This window comes from Patella vulgata, chromosome 8 (genome assembly GCF_932274485.2).
Source record: "Patella vulgata chromosome 8, xgPatVulg1.2, whole genome shotgun sequence".
NCBI lineage: Eukaryota > Metazoa > Mollusca > Gastropoda > Patellidae > Patella > Patella vulgata.
This window is the reverse complement of record NC_065886.2, coordinates 12,965,451-12,985,478: the sequence shown is the minus strand read 5'-3', so window position 1 is coordinate 12,985,478 and position 20,028 is coordinate 12,965,451. Positions and strand designations below refer to the sequence as shown.

Sequence of the window (20,028 nt, the reverse complement as noted above, 5' to 3'; positions counted from 1 at the left end):
AAAGACCACAAAGTTGCTCTTGTAAACCAAGATAGCTCTTGATGACAATGAAGTTAGCTACTGTATCTGTATGTCTATGGTCTTTAATATAGAAACAGAAACTGTTGTAAACAATATTCCTACCTTTTCACCAATTTCTGTTTGATCTCCACCAGGTAATATTTCTAGATCAGGTTTTAATGCACATGCATCTAATATATCGTCATATCTTTTATTATTCATTCCACTACCAAATAATATATTATCTGTTACAGTAGCATTCTGTATCCAGGCTTCTTGTGGTACATATGCTGTAGATCCCTGTAAAAACACACACACATTACTATTTTACTAAGCTTTTAAAAAAAACACATTACTATTGTTATTAAAGCTAGAATTTCATATTTTCTAAGAAAGTCAAAACATAATTATTTCTATGTCTTTTGCTCAATAGGTTGTCAACTCACTATTATACGATCATACGTATCATTCTTACACTTAAAAATCATTCACCCCGGAAATAATAACACAATTATCTCCCTTGTTTTTCTATTCCCCCCAATGGAATACCTACCTTCAAACGTTTGAATTTAAAGTTGAAAATGATATTTTTGCCAATTTCTCAACTGGCAATAGTGAATTATAGGATTAATAGGATTATTCTTTAACAAGGTAGGACTGTTTATAGATACCATCTATTTTAAGGCTATATTTTAATACATTCTAAAAATATAACTTAAAAGTATGAAATTATCGCTTTAAGCTATTAAAAAAAGCACACATATTACCGTATTACTGAGCCTTAAAAGAAATCAACACATTAGGCTCACAGAGCCATGGTGGCTCAGTGTGTAAAACTTGGGCTTACCAGCCTGGAGGTTCCGTGTTTGATTCGTGCGTTGACTGAGAAAGTTCATCAGGATGTTCCAGCGTGGTTCCTCCTTGTCACTAGTGTAGGACATAAGGCCTGTCAAGGGACAATGATTAGTCATTCAGATGTGATGAATTTGATGGTAGCACCACTGTCCAGACAAAATTTCCCTAATAGCGCACTGCTTGGCGATTTGGGTATCCATAGAACTGTGTTGTGTTATATTATGTTCAATCGCTAAATGCCATTCAAAGATTATAAAAAAGAGAAATTAGTTTAAAAACGAAATCAATAAACCATACCTTAACATTGACTTTCCCCTTTAGTTTTTCCATTTCTCCCAAGATGGCCGACACAATAGATGATTTACCAGCTCCGACCTGACCAACTACTGCTACCAGTTTACCATGTGGTACTCTCAAATTGATGCTGTTCAACAAAAAAAATAATAAAATAAATGTGATTGGTTTAGAAAAATATTTGTTATATTTTGGTCACTGTCTGTTTGGGGCTGCGTGAGTCTGAAAATTAGGATTATAAGTACAGGTTTAGCCACAGAGTGACATAGGACCAGTGGCACTAAACTACCAATTCCAGTGATCCCGGGTCAACCTCTATTATAAATGAAAATTAATAATTAAAAATTAGTAACAAATGTATACGACTCTACTACAAGATATGGAATTTGATTGAATTATTATTAGTAAATAATGCTTCATATTCAAATAGCTTGTATTGAAATTATTTCCTATAAAATTTATTCTTACTTTCTAAGAGTAGGCTTCGTGGCTGTTTTATCCCATGTAAATGTTCCATCTTCAACATGGATGACATCAGCTATTTAAAGTATATCAGTTAATTAATGTATCAAATAATACACAATAGAAAAAATAATGCCAGTAAAAAACGAATGAAATGAAATGGGTATAACGTCCACTCGACACAAAGAAAGTCATTTTGGGTCGAAAATATGGTTCAATTTCAATTCAATAATTTGTTTGGGATTTTGGCTGTGGTAGGATACTTGAGGACCTGGCGACAAGCCATGTGGTTGAACAGGTGACCCTAATCCTTGTCATATACAAGCGGGGAAGCGAGAGAAGAGAGAGAGAGAGAGAGATTTAACTCCACTCGACACAAACTAGGTCATATCGGGATGAACATATGGATCAATTTTATTTCAATAATTCATTTTAGCAGTGGAAGGAAACTGGAGGACCTGGAATAAACCCACAAGGATGGACAGGCAACCCTACTCCTTGTCACGTACAACCAGGAAATCAAAACCATGCCGGTTGACTCAATGACAGACCTTATGATACAGCGTGCACATGCTAATCATTCAGTCATCCACCCCCCCCCCCCCCCCCCAACTTAATGACAGACCTTATGATCTAATGTTTTTATTCGGTCAGCAACCCAACCCCTCTCAACCTCAAAAGACACTAACATGATTGAAGTGTGTACAAAGTTTCTTGATTTGTTTAGGAAGTGTGCTCCGGAAGGATGGACAGAGCCAATTTCAAGATGTTTCCCACAACTTTAATTGGCAGTAGATAATCAAAACCACATTTGAGTAATGTATACATACCATAAGAACTGTCTTTTGAAACATTATCAGTATCTAGGTCTCCATGGCGTAAAAACTTTCCGATACGTCCTATAGATACATTAGCCTATAATAAACATATTATAATAATATGATATGGAACATATTTCAACTCATATCAGATAAAACATCTTGTAATACAGATATAATTACCAATAATACTGCTGAAGTGGCAGTCATTAGTTATTAAAGAAATAAACAATAAACGATTTATTTGAAGTGATTCGAGTTTTTTCAATTAAAACTTCAATTAAAACTTCAAATTTATCTTAATAATAACTTCTCTTCAAATGATAATAAATCCATCTTATAGGACTTATTTAAGGGACATAACTCTTAGAAGTAATTAACAAAAATTACTGGAATTTAATATTTCCATGCGAGGGGTATAAAAATGATTATGGTGTGTATGTTAGGCTTTAGTAGTAGAAATCTTGACTTACTTGTACAATAAAGGACAGCAACATAGGTAACAAAGTCATAGGAAATCTTAAAATATTAAACAAAGATAGAGCTACGAAGGCTTTCTGGGCATCTAGATAATTCTCTGTTGAGGATAATACATATGTAGCAAATGTTGCCAAGGTAACCTGAAACAAATTAGGATAGTTATACATATATAATATTTTGCTAGGTATTCCCCCTTCATGCTGTATCTACAATACATCTCAGTCACCTTAATACGCGCACAAGATGCGTGATGCTGAGCAATTATAAAAAAACCACAATTCTCTATAGAGCTCCTGTATCGTAATCGCTAAGTTTTACAGTCTAAATGTGAATGGGAATATAACCTCAAACTTAGAGAGAGTAATAATTATGAGATTTGCAAGGTTTAACATACAAAGTATGAACAGAGAGAGAACTGGGGTTTAACGTCCACTCGACACAAACTCAGTCATTTCGGGACTAACATATGGTTCAAGTTTATTTCAATAATTCGCTTAAGCATGGGGGTCTTTAGCAGTGGGAGGAAACCGGAGGACCCGGAGAAAACCCACGGGTTTGGACAGGCGACCCTACTCCTTGTCAAGAACAACCAGGGAATCGAAACCACGCGCCAGTTGACTCAATCACAGACAGACCTTATGATACAACACGCATGTGCTAATCATTTGGCCATCCAACCCCCCCAACAGGGTCATTCAAGTCGGGAATCCAGTGCCCTTATCTCTCTCGAACAGTGGCCCCCTCCTGAAAAAGTGGCAACAAGAACTATTTTAGTAGGAAATGATACTATTGTACAATTAATATTATCTGGCTCAAACTTTAGTCAAATTAGATGGAGGGGTAGTAGTTAAATTAGATGGTGGGGACAGTAGTTAAATTAGATTGTCGGGACAGTAGTTAAATTAGGTGGTGGGGACAGTAGTTAAATTAGATGATGGAATAGTAGGTAAATTTTAATTGAAGTTTAAAAACCTACCAGGAAAGGAGCACATGTCCATGTAAAAGTACCAAATGCATTTAAGTAAGCAGATTTTCTTAAAATATCTAATTCTTGATTTCTGATCTCTGAGATCTTTTCTTGGAAGGATAACTCCCAAGCATACAGTTTCAGCACCTTGAAAAAAAAACCAGATTTTCATTATATCTTTTAGGCCAAACAAATTCAAGTGATAGTTCTTGCAGCCCTAATAAATGATATTCGATGGAAGATCAAGTGATCCACACAGAATGTGAGCAGTCTATAAATCCCTTTACTAGTGTATAGTCATTCGGAGGGACGAAAACTGGTATCCTGTGTATACATTGGTGTACACATATTCAAAATAATACTATGCTCTTGTGGTGCTGCCTGGACAAAATTTCCCTCATGTACACGTCTTCATATTAGCCCAGTTGGTGCAGAAAAGTAGGATATTAAACACCATTTTATTTCATTGACTATTAATCGCCGTTATTTTACCTTCATTCCATTCAGTACTTCACTCATCAGTTTAATTCTTTTATCTTTTAACTTCATCTGTGCCATTTGAAATTTTCGCAACTTGGCTGCAATCACACCATTGATGGGCATCAGTAGTATCATAACACCGAGTCCAGCGAGAACAGACGGTCCTAGAGTTCCCCACAATAAATACATAGCGAGTATAATCTGTAACGGAGCGGACCACATCATCCATAAATATCCTGTGATATCCTGTAATCTCTGAGCATCCACGGACATCAAGTTGACTATTTCACCAGCAGTTGATGCTTTCCTAGCCTCACTGTCTATTGTCATTGCCTAGAACACAAAATATCCAGAAATTAATTCAGAAATTAGCTTTTAAAATACTTATGCTAATCTCCTTTGGAATTCAAGATCATTATGGAGATAATTTTACATGCAATATTTCAGGGGAAAACTTGATAGTATTTCAGAAATATTCTGGGTGTCAAGTTCCTTTGTTAATCGGAAGGCTGATGATATGAATACAAATCTTTATAATGCTGGAGAAGGAAACATGCTTGTAATGGAGGTACATTCGATATGAAAATATCATTCAGAGCATCGTATCATTTGACATATTTAGTGGTACCCTTTATGACAATGTGATCATTGCCAAAATTATTTAATGTTAATGTTCAAATGTAAACTCTATGCTATTGAGTAACTGCATCACACTGGGTACATGTTGGCTTGCAAGTACAAGAACCCTTTGGAAATCAAATTAAGAGTAGGTCGTAGCGCTGCTGTCTTGCCAAAATTTCCCTTAAAGCACATTGACTGTTATCATTAGTCCATCTGATGCAGGAAAGTAGGACACTAAATCACACTTTCAAAACAGCAGTGGGTTTACATATTTTAGCGTTGGACCCCACGTCCCCCAACCCCTAATTGACAATTAGATAGTGGTAATTATATAAGATAAACTTACCTTTCTATAAATAGCTGAAATAACAGAAGATTTGACTCGCATTCCTAATGTCATACCAATATGGAAATTCTGATGAAAGAAAGCTGATTGGACGATAGCCACAACAAAGAAAGAGGAAGCATAAACGTAGCCCTTCCATTCTGGTTCTGTTGCATGATTACTGGTATACGCTATCAAAACGCTGAAAAAAAAAAGTAACATTTAGAGACGTATTTTCTTGCCATGTCCTCCACCCAGCTCCAGCATAACGGGGAAATCAGGTTGGAAAACCAAAGGAATATTCCCAGCCAAGACAGGAATTGAAACCGAGAAGCTTTGTTTAGTGAGTAAGTGCCTTACTCACTGAGCCACCGTGGCTCCTATTATAAAATGACCTAAATATCTAGATACATGCCACTATCGACTTGATGATAGTCTTACACAGCTGAATTCATTCATATTTAAATAGATGTCCAACTGGATATAACACAGAACTAGAAAAAATTTGTAACAAGTTGCCTTAAAATATAGTATTATTATTTTTCTTAAACATACATTATGCAAGAGCTAAATCTGCCTATTTCATGTCTTTCTTTAGGCTTGAAATGTTATCTAAATTATTAATTGGACATTAATTAACATATCCAGACCATAATCAACTTTCGATGTCATTGCTAGCCTGCGATATATATTGGATTAGGATCCGATCAGCTGCTCAACTTTCATTCATGATTTAATCATGAAATGGATAATCGAGACTATGCTTTTTTATCGTATCGACTTTAGTAACAATGATCGAGGCTAGGCCGAAAATTCAATCACTAAATTCTCAGCAAATTCCCTTTACATTATCTAGTTTTTAACTATGATAGTTAGAACTGCCAGCTCTTTATCTAATACCCCATAATGTATCTTTAACAATTGCTATGGACTAGAAAGTGCCAGGAACTGAGGAGGACATCATTGCAGCAATCTTGGAATTGTGAACTTATGTCAAAAATTGAAATCGATCAATCGATGTGCCATTGTCGAAGGAACAAGCATGCAAAGTTTTATGTAGGTCTTACATGAATTGGAAGAGCCTCAGGCTCTTTGCGAAGAGTGTGACCCCAAGAACAATAAGATGAGTAGCAGTTAGGCTCCAGTTTCTGGTTCAACAATGTGTGACATAAATTGGCATAGCCTTAGGCTTTTAGCGAAGGGTGTTTCCCCCAAAATGAAATGAGATGGGTTTAACACCCTACCGTTCTGCACCGACTGGGGTAATAAAGACGAGCATACACCACAAACCGACAGTGTTCTGTGAGGGAAATTTTGCCTGGACAGCGGCGCTACGGCCTACCCTTATATCGAATTCCAACTGCCAAGAGACACTTTACATGCACGCAAATGTGTACACGAGACCTCGTTTTTATTAACATCTGAAAGACTAGACGGCTGTCCTTGTCAGGCCCTCTGTCCTGCACCAGACAAGGGGAAACCACGCCGAAAAATCCCAATGAACTTTCTCTGCCAACACCGCGATTGAACCAGCGACCTCCAGGCTAGTGAATCAGTGTCTTACTCACTTAGCCACCCATGGCTCCCATGTCGCCAGCAAGAATAACAACCGAAACAATAAGATGAGTACTGGTTAGGGTCCAGTTCGGGTCCAGTACCTGGTCAAAAAATGTGCGTATAATAAATAGACTTACTTTAATAAAGTTGGACTAACAAACTGCAATAAATCGTAGATAAATTTACACGCGTGAGCCTTCAATAGAGTAGGACCATATGTTATTGCTAAAACTTTTAAAAGAGAGGCATCCTTTAATTTTGGTCCATTATCTCTTCCTCCTTTTATTTCCACCTCTTTAGCTGGAAGTAGAGGTGTTCTTTCTGTATCTTCAGAATGAGATGACTGGATCTGACCCCCTCCATTCATAGAGAATTGTACAGATGTATTTGCCTTCCTTTTAATTATCCTAGAAAAAAATGAAAAATAATGATTAGGACTCTTTAGTGCAGTTAAAGGGGTATAGTCATTCTTACATTAACATCATTTTAATCTATTTCATATATCCTTTTCAAAACAAACCTTGTGAGAGTATTGCTGCTACGTCCCATACTGGCTCCAACAAATTTTACAATGCATGAATTTTAAGATAGAGAGAGAAGGAGAGAGAGAGAGAGAGAGAGAGAGGGAGAGAGAGTAGTCAGCGGAGCCGGAGCCAGAGCAAAAACCGGAGATTGGACCCTACTTCTTGTCAGGTACTAGTGTGGAATCAAAACCATGACACCTGACTCAATAAAAGACCTTACTTATGATGCAACATGCATGCATTAAATTCTGAAAATTATTCTGAAATTTGAAACTCTGCTATGTAAAACAATCTACTAAATTTCAATCAAATACATTAATATTTAACCCACAGAATTCCAGGAAACAAAATTTTCATTGACTTCATGTCTAAAGAGAGCCATAATTAACGGAATCCCACAATATGCAACCTTGATCTAATAAAACACTGTTTATGGAATAGCAACTACTATGGTTTATTTCACTGCGGCATTTCAACAAGATTTCACAAGTTTTTAACTGTTTTATTTATTGTGTTGATATATGCTTGACAACAACTAGCGAAATCTTGTTTAAACGTTGCAGTGAAATAAAACCAAGGAAACAATATTGATCTGTAACTCTGTTATGATGGCCTACAGAAGATTACATTTGCATTTTTCAAACAATATCTAATTTATCATAACTTTTAATGTACACAAAAATGTAGACAGAAAATTGATTATCGAAAATTTAATTAAGAAAACAAATTCAAAGTATCAATGGAAGAAAATCACTTGGATTGGATTCAAACATCTTCAACAGGAGACTTCATCTCGCTTTAACTTTGTACATTTTATCAAGACCTTCAAGTAATACCCTGCAATGTCTACTTGTGATAATCGAGTTGCGAAGTTCAAGGTTTGTTCAATGTCAAGGTTTCCGTGGAGGTCGCCACGTTTGATTTGAGTTACGACCTTTGATTGGACAACATATTATTGTTTATGTGTCTGTGATAAAGGGAGATAACATACCTATAATTTCAGGAATTTCAGAATAACCTAGCAACGGCTAGATGTTGTAGAACTCAGGTTTCAACAGAGGCCCATGAAAAGATTTCAGCAAAATATGATAGGAGCTACTGGTTTGCGTACAAATTTCCAGTCCATCATATCTTTGTAAATACTGAATTGAAGTAAATATCTTCCAACCGATATTCCATTTAACTTACAATATAGTAAAGGTTCCTAAATCTCTTAAATAACATCTCGCTTTAACTTTGTACATTTTATCAAGACCTTCACGTAATACCCTGCAATGTCTACTTGTGATAATCGAGTTGCGAAGTTCAAGGTTCGTTCAATGTCAAGGTTTCCGTGGAGGTCGCCACGTTTGATTTGAGTTACGACCTTTGATTGGACAACATATTATTGTTTATGTGTCTGTGATAAAGGGAGATAACATACCTATAATTTCAGGAATTTCAGAATAATCTAGCAACGGCTAGATGTTGTAGAACTCAGGTTTCAACAGAGGCCCATGAAAAGATTTCAGCAAAATATGATAGGAGCTACTGGTTTGCGTACAAATTTTCAGTCCATCATATCTTTGTAAATACTGAATTGAAGTAAATATCTTCCAACCGATATTCCATTTAACTTACAATATAGTAAAGGTTCCTAAATCTCTTAAATAACAGGAGTATCCTCGTCAAAACGTTCCTTAGTATTAAACTCAGTAATTGTGTATCCATAAAATTGTACCTTGTGTTGACATTATCAGAAATTGAATTCAAGAAAATTTCAGGACTTTTAATCCATTGTATACTGTGAAAGTCAAATATCTGTGAGTCTGTTATGAGAAAGTTATATATTTTTAATATATTTTTCGTACTTACTCATTCAGCTTTCTTACTTTCTCCAGTTCATTTGTCCATTTCTTGTAAAAATATGGCACAAAATTTGAACTTTGATCTCTAGGATGCAGTTCAAAAAGGTCATCTTCTACTAAAGATTTCTTATAACCGGTGAAGATAAGTCTGAAATGTAATAATGAAAGTCATCAAGGGCAATAACAATGGCAACAATTATTAGAAATTGATTAGACCTGACCATGAAGCAACTGGGCACAACGTCATCGCAGACACTTTGGAATTGTCGAAAGAATAAGCAACCCAAGGAGTGGCCATTTTGTCGGACAATTTCGTTTCGATTTTCCTGAAATTCGAATTTAACCTTCATTATGTTGCAAATTGGATAAAAATTGTGACCTCTAGAGGATCCACAAGCTAAAAATGTGACTTTTTCGTACAATCAGGAGCCATAATCCTGGAAGCTATGGTCTGAAATGCGCCAATATTGAAAGAGATTGAAATCTTTTGGATATAAAGATATATTTTAAATTTTATCTAAATCAGACAAAAATTGTGACCTCTAGCGGGTCCACAACCTGTGTATTACAAACATGTACTTTTAGTCTATTTGCGTTCAACGAGCAGAAATTTTGTCAGGCAGTTTCAGTCCGATTTTTACGTAATTCGAACTCAATCATAAGAAAAAAAAAAAAAAAAATGATGATATATTTATATTTCTCATATAATCACGGGCCATAATCCACTAACTTAAGGCCTGATATGCCTTAATATGGAAAGGAACTGAGATCTTTGTGATATAAACACATATTTTAAGATTCATCAGTTTTGGTCCCTTTTTCACAAACCAAGATCGTTGGGAGATAAACCTGTATTTCAAGTTTTGTCAAAATCAGATAAAAATTGTGACCTGTAGAGTGTCCAAAACAAATTGTGGATAGACGGACGGACGGGGCGATGATAACAGACATCCACATGAAAATGTGGGCGTATAGAAAGTGTAAGCAACCAGTTCATGGTTCAAATATTTAAAATGCTTATGTACTTACGGATTAATCCAATGAAAAACTAATCTATTTAAAAAAGAAGCACTTTGTTCTGGTGAGGCTTTCTGTAAAATAGAATAAAATTCATCAAGTAAATATTTACTTTAATGATCAGGCAATACATTTTCATAAATAAGTGTGGATTTTATCAAATTTGATATAATAAATAACAAATTCTACACAAAAATAGTTAACACATCGGTTTTAATTCAAGTCATGATGGGGGGTGGGGGTGGGATCACCTGTCACTAATTTACATGTACCTTCTTTTAAGTAAGTCACGCAAAACGACAAACAAGGCTGCTTAAATAGATTTTTGTGGCTTGTGTTAGTTCCTGCGATTAAAATGTTTCTGGGAGGGATACAAATTAGTTTGAATAGGGTTTAGTCCATACCATCAAATCACAGTTTGTACTTCAACCCATCAAAATTTGAACCACAAGATTTTGAGGACACCCAAATATTTGTTGTTTTTAAATTTTTGCCCAAGAAAAAGGAAGCAAAATTTGTAACAGTGTGGTCTAAGAGAGTCCATGATGTGACATTAAATGAAATCGGACTTAACATCCTACTTTTCTGCTCCAACTGGGATAATGAAGACAGGATGTGAAATAAAACACCATATCTACCTTAAATTATTAGTTCTTATTGTTGATGAAATGAGAAACAACTGATATCTCTTACAGAACGATGTAGTCAACTCCCCAAAGAGTTACATAATTGGAAAGAATCAGGCCTCATTTTTGCCCTGAATTGTCATTGTGTCAAGAAAAAGTAAAATGAAATTTTTCTGGCTGTAATCCATAATTCCACCACAATTTGCATAAAACACAAAAAATTAAACCATAACTTACCAAGCCCAGCACATGGTAGCCATTTCTGTGTAGTTTTTCCGCAAAACATGATAATATTAATTCAATGAATACAAACGTAAAGTATATATAGAAGAGAGAAAAGCGGAATACATCAGTATCATATTCCTGAAAATAAAATAAAAAATCTTGTAAGAAAGACATTTATAAATGTTGTTTAACATATCTAGTCATTCTCAGACTAACAAGATTTTTTTTTCGTGATAAATGAAAGAAATCCTAGTAAAATTACGCCATGATAGTATGGGGCAAAACCTTTAACATTATCAGCAACCAACAACAGGCATGCAGAGCTGGGACTGTTTATAGGACTGTTTATAGATACCATCTATTTATTTTAATACATTTTAAAAATATAACTTAAAAATATGAAATTATCGGTTTAAACTCCATCGTAACATTTTAATTTATGGTACAAAATTTTAATAGAACTTATTTGGGGGCCTCTTCAATGTTGGGGCCTGAGGGGTCCCTGGCTGCTGGACATGGCTGTCTTTTTAATCAATTAATCACAATATTGCTATGTGTACTTTTAAGAAAAGTCAGACATTTTTTATACAAATCCTTACCTACATGTAACAGTATCAATGAGTATAAATTCTGAGATGAATTATTTTGAGGCCATTATGGTAGGATATAAATAAATGATACTAACCTCTTGAAATATTTTACTATAAAATGGTATTATTGATGCTACAAAGGTGAGTAACCAAAATATAAATAATATTCCTGATGTAATTAAGCCTTTAAATCTCTCTAACTGTATAATAAATGTTGCAAACAACTGAAAAATAAACGAATTAAAAACACAACACAGTTTATATGGAAATACAATCACTGGTTTATAAGTATAGCACGACGTTTCGACAAGTATTCTCTTATCGTTGTGTTTTTAATGTGTTCAATCGCTAAATGCCACTCAAGGATTATAAACGAATTAAAGATTAAAGACACAAGAGCTAAATCGGCAGGTTGCAGGTCTTTCTTTTAAGGGGTTTGTTTAAAGATGCTAAATCTGTCTATTGCAGGTTTCGTTTCTGGCTTCAAATGTTATCTAAATTATTATTTAAACATTTATCAACATGACAAGTTCATAATCAACTCTATGAGCCATCGGGTTGCTCTGATTTTAAGAATATTAGCACACCACTGTCATCTTAATGTTTAACGATATAAAATAGATAATCAAGATTTTGTCTTGATTGTCAAGTACCTTTGCAACGATACCACATTCTGTCAAAACTTCAAGCACTCATAACTTTGCACAATATACTTTAAAAATTTTCAATATATTCTTTTTGTTATTCATTTCATTAGGAAAAATTTACAGCAAAAAATTGAAGATGTTGAACTGGCTAAATGTGGACGGATGGAGTGGCAGACAGACAGAGGTGACAACAATTAAAAAAATATACCACAGAAAACTCAACAGTCAAATCTTATTTAAACAATCAATTTGCCATTAATTAGGGAATATATTACTGAAAACCAAATAAAGAAGAGTCTAGTCTGAAAGTGTGTCAATGTACTTAAAAATAAAATATAGGTGACACCAATACTTGACATTACAAAAAATTGCACACTCATCTAGAACATTACAAATAATCATCAAAGATCTCCTTATCTCTTGACAACTTTAAATACCATTCATACATTGTTTAAATTTATGGGACCACCATTTTTCTGTCACTAGGTTACATATATTTTAATAGTTAAGACTGTCCTAATATGCACAATCATTTCTAATTTGTCGTTATAACGCTTATATTAAACTGGTTTAAAAACACTGCCGAGAATTAGGGATACATTATGTAAAGAGATCAATTAACTGGCTTCAAATATTATATAAATAATTATTTAAACAAGCCCATAATCAACTCTCTAGGACATCGCTGATGGTCGAGATATTAAATGGGTTAGAACTTTAGAACAATTGCAGCATTTAATAATTTTACCTTACATGGATAATTGAGACTACCGGTATCTACGCCAGCAGAACAGCCAGCTCTTTATCTGAATGTTCCATAATGTATCTTTAAGCCAGCTTAACTTTAATAATCTATTAGTAACATATATAGTAACTGGATAGGATATAACAATCACATACTTATGGAAAACAGATATTTCATAGAGTATTATCTTACTGTTATCAACCTATAACTGGTACAGTAAATCTCTTTGATCTTTGGGGTATATTCTATGCCTGAAATAACTTGTGGTCTGAAAGTCGGGGGCGGCTTTGAATGTAGATAGGGGAATTTGGGGTTTTTCTTCTGAAGGTTTTTCTTTAAACCTGTAATGGGTTATTCTTCCAGGCTAGTGGGGTTTAAGAAAACATGATATTCTCATTTTACGTACATGTAAACATAGCCAGTTTATAAGCAAGATAAAGTCCTCGACTTCAGTCATGCCGGGGAAGACTTCAGAAAAAAACTCTCGAAAGAAATACCTTTTTCTTTTTCTCTTGTTATTTTCTTCAGTATCCTACATGTAACTGTCTTAGAAAAGGTCGCTTAAAAATGCTGACTCCAGCCAGCTTTGGGAATGTGCAGGAAGTCATCTCCCTGGCGATATGACATGTGTCCATGCATAGTTTATTAAGTACATGGATAACATAATCTATATAGCCTACTTGTCAAGTTATAATGGTGATAGTCATGGTCATCAAGTACATTTAACTTATTAATGTAGCTAAATCTTTAACTAAATATTATCCATAAAATTTAATATTGGTCCATTTCAATTAATACTGATTTTGTTATCTTACCATAAAAATCCTGATAACCAATATTTAGATATACAATGAACATTTTTCGACATCGGTTTCTATTTGTTCTTGCGCACCTTTTGTAATGAGGCAGCTTAATGAACGACGCAAATAAGCACAAGCAGAAGTGAAATGTCAAACAGTACTTCCAAAGTAGACTGGACTAACCAGGCACAAATGACACACATGTATTTAATTTGGACTGTTCATGTAACTTCCCAAATATAACTGACCAGAAATTGTAATAAATTTTTTAAAATCAAATGTTAATTAGTTTATAAATTCATACATGAATTACATTAATATGTGTTTTTAGAACCATTTTCGTCCATTTTAGGTGCCAAAGATTAGAGATTTAGCTTCTTTCAGCAAGTCTATTGATCATTTTCAAGATTTTGAAAAATTTTTACAAATAAGGTAAAAAGGCTTTCTCATCACCACGGTTTTTAATTCATTTTAAAACAAACCGGACCCAAGTGGACATTGTGTAGGAAGTTGGGTAATTATAAGCTCCCATTCCCTTTGATATAACCAGACTTAACAAAAAATTTTTTTTTAGTAATTTTTAACATAGAATGTCATATTCTGAATAGGTTAATATGATTACGCACAAAAAAAATTAACAACAAATAGGAACACCTGCTGAAAATTTTCGATATTCAATCGACATACAGACTTGAAGTTCACGACAATAATATTCCTGAATAACGGAGTCATCACATTTTGTGAAAACTAGTAGGGTATCTTTATTAAATATATTATCATATCCTGGAAACGTGCACAGATTGTCCCTTTACCAGGCGAATCTCTGATAAATGTTATCATTCCCAGATATCTTATAATTTATATAATCTCATCCGTTTACTCAATCAAAACTATATAACTTATGAAATGTTTGAAAATGCTAAATGAGTTTAATAATTGACGATTTAGATAAATTTTGGTTAATTATACTGGTACCCTTTTTGACATAAAATCTGTAACTGTTTGATTATCATCAGTATCAACACAAGTTTCTGTCATTAAGATGTAATTTTTCTCCCCCCTAAAAAAGTCCTTATAACCAAACCCCTGGGAAAGAACTTATATATCAATCCTTTTCAAATGAATAAAATATTGTTTAAACTTAAAACCCCTGATGAATGTCATATTTCTCATTTATCCAGAAACAACTTAATATGTAAGAGCTAAATCTGTCCATCACAGGTGTTTTTTCTGGCTTCAAACGTTATATAAATTATATTTTAGGCATTTATTCACATGACAGGCCCATAATCAACCATCTAATGGCTGAGATATTAATTAGATTAGAAAATGTCTGTAATATCATCGTTAAGCTATAAAATTGAAACTCAAGACTATGTTTATTATCACAGCAACGGTATTTGATAATCATGACTACATGTATTTACTCAGTCGTTTGTAAAAACTTCAAATATTCATAACTTTTTTAAGAATAACATAATTTGACTGAAACTTTCAATATATTCATAATTCAATATCTACTTTTGAACTATTATAGCAAATATGGCCAGCTCTTTATTCAAATCTTAGATAATGAATCTTAAATGGAAATATGTGAAAATTCTGTTTTGCTTTTCAAAACATCATTGGTGTCAGTAACTTTTAATCTTGAAAGTTTTTCTAAAATAATTTACCATGTATGGCAAATATTGACTTTTAAAAACATCCCAAAGAAGAGGAATAGACCAGGACATTTGTTGATCATATGAACACTATATTCCTACTCTCACCTACATGTATGGTGTATGTATCATGGTTTTCCGACATGGTTCCACCCGGTCTCAGTGGTGCCTGGCAAGAGACAATGTATAGTTGCTCAGATGGATGATAAACTGTGGCACCACGTACACATTGGCTTGTACGTAGCGACAATCTCTGGGCAAAATTTCCCTCAAGGGGTATGTCCATCTTCATTAGCCCAGTCGGAGAAGAACAGTACAAAGTTAAACTCCATTTGATTTGATTTCATTTCATATATTACTTTCACCTAAAATGGTGGATATAATTGATGACTTATATAAATGATAAGATTAAAATTTAACTGTGATAAATACTATAGACTACTATACTAGATGAGGTTATCATCAATTGATAATTATCAAATAGTCATAGACAATCCCATTTAAATATCATTTTAAATCTAACGAGTCACACCTTTCATTCCTAATATTGTCGGATGTCCGGGGATAAATCTTGGTGTTCGTCAAGAAAGTTCCCCAGGACTTTCCATTGCAGTTTCCCCTTATTAGTGGTGCAGGACAGAAGGCCTGGCAAGAAACAGCACATAGTCATTTGGATGGGACAAAAAAAACTAGGTCCAATAAAAGAAGCCTTGACAGTTGTAATTCAAGTGCTGCCCATGCAAAATATCCCTCAAAAAGCACAATGTATGGTGTATGCCCATCTTCAATATCCCGGTTGATGTAGAAGAGTAGTACCGGTATGTTAAACCTCATTGCATTCATTCATTCATTCATTCCTAATATTTGACATTTCAAAGTTTAACACAGGTTTGGGGGGATTATCCATGGAAGCAGGCCCTCGTCTGAGAACACACACATTGTCCATACTAATGCTTTTTGAAAGCTAAACAATTCCAATAGATGTATTTGCGTTCAGAAGCGTCAAGTTAGGCAAAGCAGATTTGATTGGTTTCCAGAAATATCTAATACTTACAAAAGTAGCAAAAGACAGACATATTCAATTGATTTTAGAAATATCGAATAGGCCTATTTTCAAAATGAACGAGAGTTAGGCAGAGTTGATTGGTTTCAGAAAGATCTAATACTTACAAAAGTAGCAGCTTGAATTGCGTTACTAACATATAAAGAATCTGGTACTGCTGATTTCTTTTCATCACCCGCTGTTTTAATTATCTCTATCACAGATAGTAAACATAAAAATAAACTAAAAAACTGAAATTACAAAAAACATTATTCATATGAAAGCTGCTGGACGGGATTTATGTTCTCAAATGAATTATTTAACTAAGAAAACAAAATGGAGAGAGAGAGAAAGAAAGAGAGATGGGGTTAAACATCCACTCCGCACAAACCTGGTCATTTCGGGACTAACACATGGTTCAATTTTATTTCAACAATTCGCTAGCGCGTAGGGGTCTTTAGAAGTGGGAGGAAACCAGTGGATATTGAGAAAGCCCACAAGGATGGACAGGCGACCCTACTCCTTGTCACGTACAACCAGGGAATCGAAACCGCGCCAGTTGATTTAATGGCAGACCTTATGATACAGCGCTCACATGCTTACCATTCGGCCATCCAATCCCCTGCCAAAATCAAAATAACAATGGTAGATAATCTCCCTGCTGGGATTCAATCAGATTCAAAAGAGGACCATCAAAGATTCTAGTGATGATCATAGGTGGGGCTGGCTTACTTCAACTAGATCCCTTTGATATCATACACAGGGGATGCTGAATATTGACCTATCAAAAGTCAAATCTAAAAGCAGATTGAAAATATATACCTTGTTATGTTATGGATAATCGCTGAATGTTAAATAATTTAATATTAAACTAATAATATTTACAAACAATCAAGAGGTATAGGATTCAAATTGTGATAGGCTTATTCATGATAAATGACAATATAAGATTATCGGACTTCAAAATGTCCCAATATAGTTGCTCTGTGAGAAAGCCACTCACTAAAATAAACAGAAGGTTAAGGGGTCTAATCCTCATGTTGGCTGTGAAGTGAGAATGTTCCACAAGATTTTTTGGACTTGTTTCCCTGTTGGCATTAAGAACCATTAAGACAGCTGAAATTCGATGAATAAAGAGTAGGTGGAAATGCCTCTATCCAGACAAAATTTCACTGACAGCACACTATGTAGCATATACCTCTTTCTTAAATGGTGCAGAAAAGTTGGGCATGAAAACCCCATTTAATTTCATTTTGTACCAATATCTGTTGACTATTTCAAAATGTTCCAGTGGATCGGTACCTTTCCACACTATAAACAAAATGTCACAATTTATGATACAGGATATATAAGTAAGTAGTTACTTACTGTTTTAAGGGTATTAAGTAAATTAACAGGATGAGTGATGCCATCTTTTAATGAACACAGATAATATATGTATAAAGGGGAAGTAATCCACAACCAACCACATGGAACCCACACTAATAAAGTCTGTTGAAAACAATCAGTAAATTGTGGCCATGACGTGTTCGTGAAGTAACTGTCATTCTGAAAAAAGGAAAAAAAAACATTCAGCAGTTACATCATGACAACCAGACCAAAAATTGAAAGTTTTAAGAACAAGAGGCCCATGTTAAAGATACATGTACCTTCCCGCGTACAAACTGGGTGATTTGATGATATATATTTGGAATAAAAATTATCAATCTATCAAAATTTGGCTTCAAATCCTTCTCAAAACATTGCATTCGCAAGGAAATACCCCAAGCTATAAAAAAATCTATTAAAAGAAGTCATGTTCATGTCACGTGACTTGGCTTTCGGGGTACCTACATGTAGCAAAGGGTGCGAAGCCGGAGGAGAATTCATTGCATATAAACGACGATGTTGTCTTCAATCAATGTCCATTTATCACAAATATCAAAGCCTAATTAAATTCTCGGATTATCCACTGCCCACGTTTTTTCCTGTGGTTTTATCTCAGAAACTGTTGTACATTTAAGTCTCACCCTTTCCTAGTAGTCGTGGGACGTCAAATTTCAAATTATCACTGAACCCACTTTTGCCTGATATACATGTATAATGTTTCTCGGTGGATTATTGTTGGGTAGGATCCCCTTGATTTTTCCAGGGTGGGTGTGGTCGTGTCACCCTTGGGGAAAATTAAATATTCAATATGGCGGCCAAAAATGGCGTGAAAAATAAAAAAAAAAATCATTTTTCACCATCCTAGGTCGTGTAATATATTGTTTTATAGGTTGTCGGGGTCGCTAAAAACGAAATCAGGTATATTTTTAACATCCGACCTATTCTGACAAAGATATTCAAAATGGCGGCAGAAATACAAGAACTTCATATTTCGCCCTGGGTCAAGTTTTATCAACATAAACATGTACATCAAGCGCTCCCTAGTTAACACTGAGAGATCAGTCAATCTTCGCGTGCAACCTTTGACGTCTCTCGAGCAGACGGCCCTTTAATCGTCATGCTGCCAATTAGTGACACCCTCTCATTTTTGTCCTGTGCATGCTCCACGGATATTTTTCAAGGAATCCCTTATCTTCACTTACCACTACATACTACATTTAATAGCCAGTTCATTAATTAGTACCAGACATTTTGTTAGGTTATGTTTTAGGTTACAACTAACAAACTGAACTCCATGGTTGGTTTTTTTTTTTCTTCTTGGGGGGGGGGGGGGTTATAAACAATATTTTTATTCATGTTGTCTGAATGGGATTGGGGAACAGGCTTAGCCTATGTAAAACCCCTTGTTGTTCCTCCCATCAGTAATGAAAAATTTATTTTGTTAATCTAAAACTGACCACTTTACATATAAGAGTTGACATTTTTCTTGTTTATCCGTGAATTAAATTTGCTTTGAATTTAAATTTGAAAGACCATGTGTCCAAAACAGAATTGCACATGTTGTTTATGTAACATGTAATAATTCAATTTTACTTTATCATGAATGTAAATTTCAAACAGAATGGATGATAACTCTTGTAGTTGTTGGGCGTAGGGGTAATAAGATTCTAAACTGTGATCAAGGTCAATAGCACTAGAAATCATTTTCAGAAATCGTCCAAATTCAATAGGCTTCATTGTATCCCTAATGTAACTAGCCTGTAGGTAAACATTATAAAATGATAGAGATCCACCTACACATTATGAGTACAACTTAAGTGAATTTTCTCCCATGATAAAGCAGTCTTGAATACCGGTAGGCTACATTAAAATGGATTTTCTTCCATGATAAAGCAAAATTGAATTATTACATGTTACATAACATGATGCAATTCTGTTTTGGTCAAATGGTCTTTCAAATTCAAATTCAAAACATATAATACTCTCTGATTAAACATAAAAAATGTCAACTCTTTCATCTAAAGTAGTGGTAATTTTTAGACTAACAAGATCATTTTTTCATTAATGAAGGGCGGGA

At 34.5% G+C, this 20,028-nt stretch overlaps 1 protein-coding gene across 1 annotated transcript in view; it reads right to left on the bottom strand.

Annotated features, from left to right (window-relative positions):
* The window catches only part of LOC126830167 (multidrug resistance-associated protein 1), a 44,980-nt gene that overhangs the window by 21,269 nt on the left and 3,683 nt on the right, over positions 1–20,028 (bottom strand). Inside the window, exons 2-16 of the mRNA XM_050560466.2 lie at positions 17,952–18,131; positions 16,712–16,834; positions 11,784–11,912; positions 11,111–11,236; positions 10,260–10,321; positions 9,238–9,378; positions 6,997–7,266; positions 5,324–5,504; positions 4,369–4,689; positions 3,886–4,023; positions 2,903–3,049; positions 2,442–2,526; positions 1,618–1,687; positions 1,153–1,279; positions 124–300 (exon numbers count right to left, since the gene is read on the bottom strand). Of these exons, the coding sequence (XP_050416423.2) occupies positions 124–300; positions 1,153–1,279; positions 1,618–1,687; positions 2,442–2,526; positions 2,903–3,049; positions 3,886–4,023; positions 4,369–4,689; positions 5,324–5,504; positions 6,997–7,266; positions 9,238–9,378; positions 10,260–10,321; positions 11,111–11,236; positions 11,784–11,912; positions 16,712–16,834; positions 17,952–18,131 (2,277 nt within the window). The remainder of the gene's footprint in view (positions 1–123; positions 301–1,152; positions 1,280–1,617; positions 1,688–2,441; positions 2,527–2,902; positions 3,050–3,885; positions 4,024–4,368; positions 4,690–5,323; positions 5,505–6,996; positions 7,267–9,237; positions 9,379–10,259; positions 10,322–11,110; positions 11,237–11,783; positions 11,913–16,711; positions 16,835–17,951; positions 18,132–20,028) is intronic.